Consider the following 14143-nt stretch of genomic DNA (forward strand, 5'->3'; position numbering starts at 1 on the left):
CTGTCACAAGACCCAAGAAGGAAGGATGGCCCAGACTTGAGCTTGGCAGCTAGAGATTTCATTCCTGAATCTCTCCAATCTTTCTAGTTAACCAGGAGGAACTGGGAAAGTTTAGCAGCTAAGGAGGGTGAGAAGTAAAGATTATTGGGGGCGAGGAAGAGAGAGAACAGTGGTAGAAAATGGAAAGATTCCTGAAGGAGGACCACTCAGCCTGAGATCAAGCTAGCCTGGAAACAACGGGCTCTTAACAGGCTGGGGAAAGTCTTCCAGTCAATGGGGAGATGGAAGATTTCAGAGGATAAAGGATTAAGAAATGCTATTCATAGAGGTGAAGGAGATGCCCTTCTGAGCACTCAGGCCCAGACAGTAGCTATTCCTTAGGACTCCAACTCACAAAAAAGGCATATAAATCTTTGATGCCAACAGAACGAATAGGGAGTGAGTGGTATGTGGGTGAGTCCCTATCATAGATCTCTTAAAGGAGGCAGCAACACTGGAGAGGACACAAAATGGTGAGGGAAGACTTCTGGTTCTGGAAGTGACTCACAGAACAGCACCGAGTCCTTCATGGGCACTCCCAACCACTGCCCCTCACAGAATACAAACTCCTCTGGCTTTTTTCTAGTGAAGAGTGCTAACTGATCTGATTCTAAAATTTTCAGGGTTTAATTTACAAGACTAACTCTGATACTTATTCATAAAGAAGCTTTTCATAGGCCGGGAGCGGTGGCTCACGCCTGTAATCCCAGGACTTTGAGAGGCCAAGACAGGCAGATCATGAGGTCAGGAGTTTGAGGCCAGCCTGACCAACACGGCGAAACCCCGTCTCTACGAAAAACTCAAAAATTAGCCCGGTGTGGTGGTGCGCGCCTGTAATGCCAGGTACTCAGGAGGCTAAGGCAGGAGAATCACTTGAACCTGGGAGGCAGAGGTTGCAGTAAGCTGAGATCGTGCCACCACACTCCAGCCTGGACGACAGAGCAAGACTCTGTCTCCAAAAAAAAAAAGGAGGGGGGGGAAACCTTTTCATAAAGCATCATCCTGTTGGTACCGTCCTCAAGATAGTAAGTTTTTGTAAGATATGGCCATTTCTTCCACCATGATTGTAAGCATCCTGAGGCCTCCCCAGAAGCCAAGCAGATGCCAGCACCATGCTTCCCAGTCTCCTAATATACTTTTTTTTTTTCTTTTTTTTTTTTTGAGACGGTCTTTCTCTGTTGCCCAGGCTGGAAGTGCAGTGGTGCAATCTGGGCTCACTGCAACCTCTACCTCGTCCTCTGGAGTAGCTGTAGCTGGGACTACAGGTACATGTCACCATACCCAACTAATTTTTTTTTTTTTTTTTTTGAGACGGAGTCTCGCTCCGTCGCCCAGGCTGGAGTTCAGTGGCCGGATCTCGGCTCACTGCAAGCTCTGTGTCCCGGGTTTATGCCATTCTCCTGCCTCAGCCTCCCGAGTAGCTGGGACTACAGGCGCCCACCACCTCGTCCGGCTAGTTTTTTGTATTTTTTAGTAGAGAGGGGGTTTCACCATGTTAGCCAGGATGGTCTCGATCTCCTGACCTTGTGATCCACCCGTCTCGGCCTCCCAAAGTGCTGGGATTACAGGCTTGAGCCACCGCGCCCAGCCACCCAGCTAATTTTTTAAAAACTTTTAGTAGAGATGAGGTCTCACTATGTTGCTCAGGCTGGTTTCCAACTCCTGACCTCAAGTGATCCTCCCACACTGCTCTCCTAAAGTGTTGGGATTCTTTCATTTTGAGAAACTATCTGTAAACAAAGTGACAAGAACAGGAAATCTCATTTGAGTCCATTGTCCTTTTCCAGAAGGGAGTTAGGCACAACAAGTACTTATTAAATATTTTAAAACTATCCCTTTTTACACAGAATCGTTTCACTCTTTAAATATCACTTTGAGGTAGGTATATTATCTCCACTTCCTGGATGATGAAACTGAGGCTCAGGAAGTACTATAACTTATTAATACTAAGTGGCAAAGCCTTTTTCTTTTTCTTTTCTTTTTTTGAGACCAAGTCTCACTCTGTAGCCCAGGCTGGAGTACAGTGGCATGATCTTGGCTCACTGCAACCTCTGCCTCCCGGTTTCAAGAGATTCTCAAGTCTCAGTCTCCAGAGTAGCTGGGATTACAGGCACACGCCACTGCACCCAGCTAAGTTTTTGTATTTTTAGTAGAGATGGGGTTTCGCCATGTTGGCCAGGCTGATCTTGAACTCCCGACCTCAATCTGCCCGCCTCAGCCTCCCAAAGTGCTAGGATTACAGGCATGAGCCACCTTTGGTCGGCCGCCTTTTTCTTTTTTGAGACAGGGTCTCACTCTATTGCCCAGGCTGGAGTACAGTGGCGACATCCAGGTTCACTGCAGCCTTGACCTCCTGGGCTCAAGTGATCCTCCCATCTCAGCCTCCTGAGTAGCTGGGACTACAGGTGTGTACCACCACGCCTGGCTAATTTTTGCATTCTCAGTAGAGACAGGGTTTCTCCATGTTGCCCAGGCTCATCTCGAACTCCGGGGCTCAAGAGATCTGCCTGCCTCAGCCTCCCAAAATGCTAGGATTACAGGCATGAGCCACCACACCCAGCCCAGAGCCACTTTTAAAATCCAAGCCTACCTGATTCCAAACGTTATACTCTTTGCCACTAGTCTAACAGACTCTAACACTGAATTAAGTATATTGATGGAATTCAGTGTTGCCACTTCATCCAGAAAAAAATTTATCAAGAAAAAGACAAAATATTTGGGCACTTAAGAAGTAGGTGGGTGGCCAAACATAGTGGCTCATGCCTATAATAATCCCAACAATTTGGGAGCTGAGTGCGGAGGATCGCTTGAGTTCAGGAGTTTGAGACCAGCCTGAGTAACAGAATGAGACCCCATCTCTACTTAAATAAATAAATAAGAAGTAGGTGGTAAAACAGTGTTTCTCTACTCAGTTTATTCACTCACTTCCAGAGTAACAGAGATCCCATCTCTACTTAAATAAGTAAGTAAATAAATAAATAAATAGGTGGGGAAACAATATTTCTCCATTCAGTTTATTCACTCTAATTTCCCTTCAAGGTCTATGAAGCATTCCAGGTATATTTTTACCTCTGTATCCTCTGTGGTTCCAGTTCCAGCTGAACTTGTGACAATCCCAAATCGCTCCTTCCTCTTTTTCAGTTTCTCATCATCTTCAGACTGTTCAGGAACAAAGGAAAGAATTGAAACAAACTAGCCTCCATTCACCAAGTAAATGGGAATGAAATGATAACTTATTGGTCACAAGGTGCTCACCAACCTTGCACCAAGAACTAAGGATCACATAAAGAGATAAGATACATAAGAAACTGAATAAGCTAGCATATACTATATTGTACCTAGAATGACTAAAAACTTAATTTTAGGCAGGGCCTCAATACTCGTAAGACAAGTAGAGTAAATAAACAGTAAGAGGCCGGGCATGGTGGCCCACGCCTGTAATCTCAGCACTTTGGGAGGCTGAGGCGGGTGGATCCGGAGGTCAACACCAGCCTGGCCAAGATGGTGAAACCCCATTTCTGCTAAAAATACAAAAAAATTAGCCGGGTAAGGTGGCAGCCGCCTGTAATCTCAACTACTAGGGAGGCTAAGACAGAACTGCTTGAACCTGGGAAGCAGAGGTTGCACTAAGCTGAAATTGCACCACTGCACTCCAGCCTGGGTGACAGAGCAAGACTCTGTCTCAAAAAAATAAACAAATAAAATAAACAGTAAGAAACACCCATTAAGCAATTTTGGCAGTTGAGGGATATGGAAAACTAAGGTTTCACTGACTAACACCCAGTTACACCTAATAACACCTAGTTAGAAGGTACCCAAACTACTTGTTGAAGAACACTGCTTACACGTTACCAAGGAAAGAAAGGGGAAGAGGACCAGAGTGGTATTTCTGAAAAACTTATTTGCTTGCAACACCCAGCAAAGCCATAGAAGGCTTCTTTGAAATGATTCTTAAAACAGGTCAATCAAGGTGAAAGCCACGGTCAACTCTTTAAGAGAGATGCTGGGGACATTTTCCAACTGTGAAACTCATGATGTCTGCCTGGGAATGAGAGAATATTTCAGTTTACCATGAGTTGGAGCTGGCCATTATCCTAGGTGTTGGACATCATTCATGTCCAATACTGTTCAGTATAAGAGTCTATATATTTTCCTATCAGAACCTAAACCCTACCACTTTATTTAGCCCACTTTAACAGTTATTTTCTCTTTCTCCACCTTCCCCTCACATTTTATCACCAGTCATCAGAAGCTCAACCTCAGGATTAGAAAACATCTGAAATCAGGTAGGCTCCTCAGGTGTCTTTCCCCTAGGAAGGATTTTCTAAAATTTGGCACATATATACAAAGATCTCATTCTCTCATAATCTCAAGAGACCCTCTACCCCCTACACATGTACCCATCCTCACTAAAGAGCAGGACAGTTTCTTTGACTTTATTTACATAAGTTAACCCAACAGAAGGACAGATCAGAAGAGTTCAAACAAGGGCACGGTGGCTCACACCTGTAATCCCAGCACTTTGGGAGGCCAAGGCAGGCAGATCACTTGAGGTCGGGAGTTGGAGACCAGCCTGGCCAACATGGTGAAACCTGTCTTTAATAAACATACAAAAATTGGCCAGGTATGGCAGCAGATGCCTGTAATCTCAGCTACTTGGGAGGCTGAGGCAGGAAAATAGCTTGAACCCGAGAGGCAGAGGTTACAGCGAGCTGAGATCATGCCATTGCAGTCCAGCCTGGGTGACAGAGCGGGACTCCGTCTCAAAAGAGTTCAAACAAACCACTTTTTTTCTTTTTTTTTGAGACAGAGTCTTACTTCGTTACCTAGGCTGGAGTGCAGTGGCACAATCTCAGCTAACTGCAACCTGTGCCTCCCAAGTAGCTGGACTACAGACATGCGCCACCACGCCCAGCCAATTTTGTATTTTTAGTTGAGACGGGGTTTTTCCATATTAGCCAGGCTGGTCTCGAACTCCCAACCTCAGGTGATCCGCCCGCCTCAGCCTCCCAAAGTGCTGGGATTACAGGTGTGAGCCACCGCACCCGGCCTCAAACCAACTTTTAAAGAATGTCTGTGTGGTGCTTCTGAGCTGGATTTGTTTTTAAACCCTAAGGAAATTATATTCCTACAGTCCATAGGCAGGCTGTCTCTCTGGGTGTCCCAAAACTACAGGGTCAAAAGCAAAGGTAACCAAAAGACCTACAGAAACACAGGAATTTTTCAGTGCCTCTACTCTCAACCCCAACTAAGGAGTTGCCTTTGTCCCTGTAGCCACAGCAGCCACCTGTACAAATTAAAAGCAGGGCAGCTATCCAGCTTTCTGTGCTCGATTTAACTAGTCCACCTGTCTGAACACAGCAGGCAGGAGTACTGTCTTGGTCTTTCTTTAACTCTTTCAGCTTGAGAAAGATGTTCATTTTCTCCCTTTTGCTGCATCTGCTTTCTAGTGAGTAGGAAGGGACCTAAGAAAGAATGACGGTTACAAAGCAATTAAGAATCCTATACAAGTCATCGTTTAATCACAGTGTTGGGATTACAGGCATGAGCCACCGCACCCAGGCTCATTTACTACTTTTATTTTCATTTTTGCAGAGAGCGGGGGTCTCACTATGTTTCCCAGGCTAGTCTTGAACTCCTGGGCTCAAATCAATCCTCTTGCCTCAGTCTTCCAAAGTGTTGGGATTACAGGTGTAAGCCACTGTACCTGGCATCATTTACTTCTTATGATAATCCCATGGAGTAGGCACTATAATTAAATTCATTCCATAGATAGGAAAACTGAGTCTTGGAGAGATTAAGTGACTCGCCCAAAATTTCACAAATAATACGAGGATTGGAATCCAGGACATTTTACTCAGCAATCCACTTTCTTAGCTTTACCACCTCCACAAGGTATCTCACTTAAGTATTTCTTTGGAAGAACAGTAGGACAATTAAGTGCTTAATTCAGAAGGAAGAAGGATCATCAGAATCCTTAGCTAAAAAAACTTGTAAATTTTAATCACTTCACTCAAATAATCAGGTCAAGAATACTAGGACCCCTTCTTTCTAGCGTACCATATACCTACAATTTATAAATAACAGTATCTAGGGAAAGGGCTCTAGTTAGTAATCTTGTACTAATGTTTTTCTCAGCTGAATCTGTTTCTAATTTTGCCTCATTGGCTATTCTATTTGTTGAGATGTAATAAAAGAATAAGGGGCTAGGAGCAGTGGCTCACACCTGCAATCCCAGCACTTTGGGAAAATTCCAGGAAGGATTTTCTAAAATCACCTGAGGTCGGGAGTTCGAGACCAGCCTGACCAACATGGAGAAACCCCATCTCTACTAAAAATACAAAATTAGCTAGGTGTGGTGATGCATGCCTGTAATCCCAGTTACTCAGGAGGCCGAGGCAGAAGAATCTCTTGGATCCAGGAGGCGGAGGTTGCAGTGAGCCGAGATCACGACATTCTCCAGCCTGGGCAACAAGAGCAAAACTCCATCTCAAAAAAAAATAAGGCTAAAAATAAGAATAGGGCTGGACGCAGTGGCTCACGCCTGTAATCCCAGCACTTTGGGAAGCCAAGGCAGGCAGATCACAAGGTCAGGAGATTGAAACCACCCTGGCCAACATAGTGAAACCCTGTCTCTACTAAAAAAATACAAAAATTAGCTGGGCATAGTGGCGCATGCCTGTAGTCCCTACTCAGGAAGCAGAGGCAGGAGAATCACTTGAACCCAGGAGGTGGAGGTTGCAGTGAGCCAAGATCGCGCCACTGCACTCCAGCCTGGTGATAGAGCCAGACTCTGTCTCACAAGAAAAAAAAAGAATAAGGTTTCCAACAAACATTAAGTCCCACCACATTTTTTACTAACAAAGTCAAGAGGGAAAGTTTTCTTGATCTACTACCACTAAGATAAAGTGAATATAGAATATAAATAGAGATTTCAAATTGAGAACCTCTAGAATGTTCTAGTTGATATATCTTCACTAAGTCTCCTGGCCAAGTAGGAAACAGTTTTCAGAAAAATAAATGGAGGCTCTCTTCTTGTGGAGAGGCAAGACTAGACCACTATCTTGTTAAACTACCATTATAAACTTTTTTTCCATTCAATTTAGCACTAGCAGTACTTCAGCAAGTTCAAATCACAAAGGAGATAAGACTTTTGAAACTCAGAGATTATATTAGCACAAACCCTGAGGCCACGCCCTCCCCCAATGTACGTCCACTTGGAATGTGCGGGCCAGTTTTGCTCCTGGTTCTTTATTTTGCTATATCCTGAAATGGGGAGTCTGATTTCTCCATTAGCCACCTGCCTTGCTCCCCACCTTTTTAAGAGACAAGGCCTCACTCTGTTGCCATGCTGTAGTGCAATAGCATGATCATGGCTCACCGAAATGTTGAATTCCTGGGCTCAAGTAATCCTCCTACCTTAGCCTCCTGAGTAGCTAGGACTACAGGTATGTGCCATGCCTGGCTTTTTTTTTTTTTTTAAAATAGAGACAGGGTCTTGCTATGTCGCCCAGGCTGGTTTCAAACTCCTGGACTCAAGCAATCCTTTCACCTCACCTCCCAAAGTGCTGGGATTACAGGCATGAGCCACCACACCCAGTCTAGCTTCCCTCTTTAATAAGATCTTTGGTGCCTCTTCCAGAGATACAGGCAGAGCATCTGTTCTAAACCCATCAGGGGTTCCAGGGGAAACAACAATAACAACAATAATACATCTTTCCCCCAACTCCCCACAAATAGATTGCCCTTCCCTCCCCACCCAGCACCCCTCAGCTCCTCTCTTAAAGCCTCTTTCCTCCTTTCCCTGCAGGGAAAGTGCACAACTGGGCCCAGTAAATCAACACAGTTCTAATGATCTCTCTCACTTGACCCTTCTAGCGTGACGGTGTCGCATGGAAACAAATGTACAATAAACTTCACTCCATCTTTAGCTCCTTGCTGACAGGTTTTGATTCATGGGATGGCGAAACCCATCTGAGGGAAATTACCTCGATCAAAACGCATGTCTCTCTGCATTCATCAGGCCAATGCTCCCTCAGGCCATGCTCAAGTGCACAAATGGGGTTGTGGCATCTGCAGGCAGCAGTGACCCCTCTAGCTCAGTGTCACACGCATTTGCAAACCTTTCCCTTCTTCATCCCTCCCCCACTACCCTCCCTCAAATGCTCAACTACTAACAAATCTCTTTTTTCTTCCCATGCCTACTGCTGTGTGAGAAGTGCTTGAGTCTGAAGTGCCCTTATTTCCTATCAAATCTATACTCCTAAAAACAAACAACTTGCACAGAAAATCAAGAGAAAACTGTCCTTACTGGCCAAACACAGGCATTGGAAGTTCAGATGAATCCATACATTTCAATTCCTCCCTCCTCTTCCTTCTCAAGATTTAAAACACCAAGCCAACCAACTGACGGATGCCAGTAATTTCAATATATGCAACCCTCATGGTACCCAATACCTGCCTTGTTTGCTTTCCTTAAGATCTCATTTATAAAAAAGAGAAATAACTGTGCAATACCTGCCTTGTTTGCTTTCCTTAAGATCTCATTTATAAAAATGAGAAATAACTGTGCAAAAGAGGAGAGAGTACCTATATAAGAACATAAAGCATAGTTTTTGGGGTTTTTTGTTTGTTTTTTTGTTTTTTGATTTTTTTTGTTGTTGTTTTGAGACAGTCTCGCTCTGTCACCCAGGCTGGAGTGTAGTGGCTTGATGTCAGCTCACTGCAACCTCCACCTCCCAGGCTCAAGGGAGCTTCTTACCTCAGCCTCCCAAGCAGCTGGGACCACAGGCGCAAGCCAACGCGCCCAGGTAATTTTTGTATTTTTTGTAGAGAGAGGGTTTCACCACGTTGCCCAGGCTGGTCTTGAACTCCTAAGCTCAAGCAATCTACCCGCCTCTGCCTCCCAGTCTCTGCCTTCCAAAGTGCTGGGATTACAGGAATGAGCCACCATGCCCAGCCCCAGGGTATATATTTAATAAAACCAAATACCCTTACTATCATGTATTTTCCATTGTAGAATACAGTTCCAAACTGAGCCCTTGAAAACAATACCTGGAAGAGAAAACACAGACATTCAAGCCTGCTCTAAGATACAAATTACATTTGCACACAGGAACTAAAAAACGTATTTAATAAATGTTAGCTATTACTTTTATTGCCGTATTTCTCCTGGTCCTTGAAACTAAGTTTGAGATCACAATCAAAATTTAAGCTAACAATGCCATTCATTCTTCTAGATAAGAAGTGAGCCAGGCGCGGTGGCTCAAGCCTGTAATCCCAGCACTTTGGGAGGCCGAGACGGGCGGATCACGAGGTCAGGAGATCAAGACCATCCTGGCTAACACGGTGAAACCCCGTCTCTACTAAAAAATACAAAAAACTAGCCGGGCGACGTGGCGGGCACCTGTAGTCCCCCAGCTACTCCGGAGGCTGAGGCGGGAGAATGGCGTAAACCCGGGAGGCGGAGCTTGCAGTGAGCTGAGATACGGCCACTGCACTCCAGCCCGGGAGACAGAGCGAAACTCCATCTCAAAAAAAAAAAAAAAAAAAAAGAAGTGAAATCATGGTGGCCTAGTATGGTGGTTCACACCTGGCATCCCAAGCACTTTGGGAGGCCGAGGTGGGAGGATTGCTTGAGCTCAGGAGTTCAAAACCAACCTGGACAACATAGTGAGATCCCATCACTTAAAAAAAAAAAATTAAGCCGGGCATGGTAGTACATGCCTGTGGTTCCAGCTACTCGAGAATCGAGAGGCTGATGGGGGAGGATTGCTTGAGCCAAGGAGGTTGAGGGTGCAGTGGGCCATTGTCATGCCACTGCACTTCAGTCTGGGCAACAGAGTGAGATCTTGTCTCAAAAATATACAAATACAAATCAACAAGTAAATAAATGAGCGAAATCACCAAAGGCTGGTAAGAATCAGATCCATTACCAAGGCAACAAGAAAACTCCCTTTAGCTGCAAGAAAAATGAGTATACACTTGGACAGATGACTAAGGGTTAAACTTTGGGTTGTGGAAGAACAGTTACTGGACAAAATCAGTCTTCTCCACAAAGTCCTATTAACCATCTCCCCCCCCCCCCCCCCCCCTTCCCCCCCCCCCCCCCCCCCCCCCCCCCCCCCCCGCCTTATTTATTTATTTATTTATTTAGAGACAGAGTCTCACTCTGTCATCAGGCTGGAGTGCAATGGCGCGATATCGGCTCACTGCAACCTCTGTCTCCCAGGTTCAGGCGATTCTTCTGCCCCAGCCTCCCGAGTAGCTGGGATTACAGGTGCCCATCACCACGCCCAGCTAATTTTTTTTGGTACTTTTAGTAGAGACAGGGTTTCTCCATGTTGGCCTGGCTGGTCTCAAACTCCTGACCTCAGGTGATTCACCTGCCTCAGCCTCCCACAGTGCTGGGATTACAGGCGTGAACCACCGTGCCGGGCCCTCTTATTTATTTTTTTGAGACCAAGTCCCACTCTATTGCCCAAGCTGGAGTGTAGTGGCGCAATCTCAGTTCACTGCAATCCCCGACTCCCTGGTTCTTGAGATTCTCCTGGTTCTTGAGATTCTCCTCCGGAGTAGCTGAGATTACAGGTGCCCGCCACCACCACACCAGGCTAATTTTTGTATTTTTAGTACAGACAGGGTTTCACCAAGTCAGCCAGGCTGGTCTTGAACTCCTGACCTCAGGTGATCTGCCCGCCGCAGCCTCCCAAAGTGCTGAGATTACAGGCATGAGCCACCACACCCAGCCTCTTTCTTTTTTTGAGACAAAGTCTCATTCTGTTGCCCAGGCTGGAGTGCAATGGCACAATCTTGGCTCACTGCAATCTCTGCCTCCTGGGTTCAAGCAATTCTCCTGTCTCAGTCTCTCGAGTAGCTGGGATTACAGGCGTGAGCCCGATGCCCAGTTAATTTTGTGTATTTTTAGTAGAGATGGGGTTTCACCATGTTGGCCAGGCTGGTCTCAAACTCCTGACCTCAAGTGATACACCCACCTCAGCCTCCCAAAGTGCTGGGATTACAGGTGTGAGCCATCACGCCAGGTCAAACTATCTTCTCTTTCTCAGACCTTGAAAATCTGGGCTGCTAGGCTTTACTGATTTCATAAACTCTAATAATTAATGACTACCAATAAAAGATATCTATTTAAGGTAATATATGAGAGGATTGGATCTATCTATGTAGATCCAATCCCAGGTTCTCTAAAGGCCCCTAAGGAATCTTTCACTGAATTATGTGACATCAACATTTTCAATAGCACTGCAGCCATAAAATTAATTCGTTCATTCACTAGTCAAATGAGTATCTACTTTGGGTCAGGTACTGGGAATACAGAGACGAGTAAGATAAAGTTAAGGAATATGATCCCTAACTTCATGAGGCTTATGAATTCACCAAGTTACTATAAAGGTATACACTACTGTTCTTTACATAACTACATTATGAGGACTCATGAGGGGAATTTTCTTTCTAGCCCCCAGATCCAAAAGAGTTATGCTTTTCTTAGGCAACTTGTTAGTTTATACCTTCTGAATCTTGTGAATAACCATAAACAGCGCAACTGTGCTTTCCCTTTCTACTGGCTGCCATAAGGCTTGGAAACAAATGTTTGGCCTGTCTTTAGCAAGTGATTTTGAACATACAAATGGTCCCCAACTTACGATGCTTTGACTTAAGATTTTTCAACTTTACAACAGCGAACGATGCATGCTCAGTAGAAACTGTACTTGATGTATCCATACAACCATTCTGTTTTTCACTTTCAGTATTCAATAAGTTACAAGAGACATTCAACACTTTATTACAAAATAGGCTTTGTGTTAGATGATTTTGCCCAACTGTAGACTAATATACGTGTTCTGGGCATGTTTAAGGTCAACTAGCTAAGCTATGATGTTCAAAAGGTTAGGTGTATTAAGCGAATTTTTGACTTAAGATGGTTTTTTTTTTTTTTTTTTGAAACGGAGTCTCGCTCTGTGGCCCAGGCTGGAGTGCAGTGGCCGGATCTCAGCTCACTGCAAGCTCCGCCTCCCGGGTTTACGCCATTCTCCTGCCTCAGCCTCCCGGGTAGCTGGGACTACAGGCGCCCGCCACCTCGCCCAGCTAATTTTTTGTATTTTCTAGTAGAGACGGGGTTTCACCATGTTAGCCAGGATGGTCTTGATCTCCCGACCTCGTGATCCACCCGTCTCGGCCTTCCAAAGTGCTGCGATTACAGGCTTGAGCCTCCGCGCCCGGCCTTTTTTTTTTTTAAGATGGAGTCTTGCTCTGTCACCCAGGCTGGAGTGCAGTGGCATGATCTCAGCTCACTACAAGCTCTGCCTCCCGGGTTCACGCCATTCTCCTGCCTCAACACCCCCAGTAACTGAGACTACAGGCACCCGCCACCATGCCTGGCTAATTTTGTGTGTGTGTGTTTTTTTAGTACAGACGGGGTTTCACCGTGTTGGCCAGGATGGTCTCGATCTCCTGACCTCGTGATCCGCCTGCCTCGGCCTCCCAGAGTGCTGGGATTACAGGCATGAGCCACTGCACCCAGCCTAAGATAGGTTTTTATCAGGATGTAACCCACATCGTAAGGTGAGGAGTACTTGTTTTTCTATTAGAAGAGAGAGGCCAGAAGTATTGATGTGAGAGAGAAACATGAGATCCAGAGATGAAAAGCAAACACACAGAAACAGAGATAGGAATTTAGAAAGCAAGATGAAGTGCAGTTAGTTACAAAGTTGCTGTTGGTCTCTTTAGAAGGTACTCCTCTATAAACATTAAAATACTTACTGTCCTGAGAAGAAAAAAGAGATGGGATAAGAGTTACCAGGTTACAACTAGAATTTTTTTTTTTTTTGAGACGGAGTCTCGCTCTGTCACCCAGGTTGGAGTGCAGCGGCGAGATCTCAGCCCACTGCAAGCTCTGCCTCCAGGGTTCAGGCCTTTCTCCTGCCTCAGTCTCCCAAGTAGCTGGGACTATAGGTGCCTGCCACCACGCCCGGCTAGTTTTTTTGTGTGTGTGTATTTTTAGTAGAGACAGGGTTTCACTGTGTTAGCCAGGATGGTCTCAATCTCCTGACCTCATGACCCACCCACCTCAGCCTCCCAAAGTGTTGGGATTACAGGCACGAGCCACCACGCCCGGCCCTGAATTTTTTATTTTTTATTTTTTTCTGAGACAGAGTCTCTTGCCCTGTCGCCCAGGCTGAAGGGTAATGGCACAATCCCAGCTCACTGTAACCTCCACCTCCTGGGTTCAAATGATTCTCCTGCCTCAGCCTCCCGAGTAGCTGGGATTACAGGTGCCTGCAACCACACCCAGCTAATTTTTGTTTTTTAGTACAGACAGGGTGTCACCATGTTGGCCAGGCCAGTCTCAAACTCCTGACTTAGTGATCCACCCACCTCGGCCTCCCAAAGTGCTGAGATTACAGGCGTGAGTCACCACACCCAGCCTATAACTAGAAATTTTAAATTAAGGGTTCTTAGCAATTATTTCCATGGCATATATACTGTAGCCAGGAAGTAAGTTGCAAAAGGAAGATCGGATGCAACAATTGGCAGCTGAATACCACAGATATTTTCTAAAGTGTCTGTTCCCTTTTTATAGCAGAGTAGCATTACTATGTCTACCCAAAATGGAGTTCTAACTTTATTTTCTAAACCCAACCTGTGTCTTCAAGATTCAAATTCATGAGAACATTTTTCGAATCTTACTAATTTTAACCTAAATACAATAAAGAATACTGCTCCTTGCTTGTGTGCCATGGCTATTTACTCTGCCAAAAGGGGTCCAATTTGATTTAATTAGCACCCCATGGGTTGTGTGTTGAAAGCATTCACCTTCTTCAATCTTTTTTTTTTTTTTTAAGACAGTTTCGCTCTTGTTGCCCAAGCTGGAGTACAATGACGCACTCTCGGTTCACTGCAACCTCTGCTTCCCAGGTTCAAGTGATTCTCCTGCCTCAGCCTCTCGAGTAGCTGGGATTACAGGCACGTGCCACCATGCCTGGCGGGGGGGGGGGGGGGGGGGGGGGGGGGGGGGGGGGGGGGGGGGGGGGGTGGGGGGGGGGTAGTGGGGAATGCTGGGGACAGAGTTAACTCAAGGGACATGTCC

At 45.5% G+C, this 14143-nt stretch overlaps 1 protein-coding gene across 6 annotated transcripts in view; it reads right to left on the reverse strand.

The window, feature by feature from the left end:
- The window catches only part of SARNP (SAP domain containing ribonucleoprotein), a 67611-nt gene that overhangs the window by 6770 nt on the left and 46698 nt on the right, over positions 1-14143 (reverse strand). For 3 of the 6 annotated variants that reach the window (XR_002731388.1, XM_023210853.1, XM_023210852.1), the window contains exons 10-11: positions 9037-9093; positions 3109-3198 (exon numbers count right to left, since the gene is read on the reverse strand). Coding sequence is in view for 4 of the 6 variants with exons in the window: in XM_023210853.1 (XP_023066621.1) it covers positions 3109-3198; positions 9037-9093 (147 nt within the window). In the remaining 2 variants the exon portion in view is untranslated. The remainder of the gene's footprint in view (positions 1-3108; positions 3199-9036; positions 9094-14143) is intronic. The other 3 variants (XR_002731389.2, XM_023210856.1, XM_023210854.2) reach the window with 1 other exon arrangement.

The sequence above is a fragment of the Piliocolobus tephrosceles genome, chromosome 10 (assembly GCF_002776525.5).
Source record: "Piliocolobus tephrosceles isolate RC106 chromosome 10, ASM277652v3, whole genome shotgun sequence".
NCBI lineage: Eukaryota > Metazoa > Chordata > Mammalia > Primates > Cercopithecidae > Piliocolobus > Piliocolobus tephrosceles.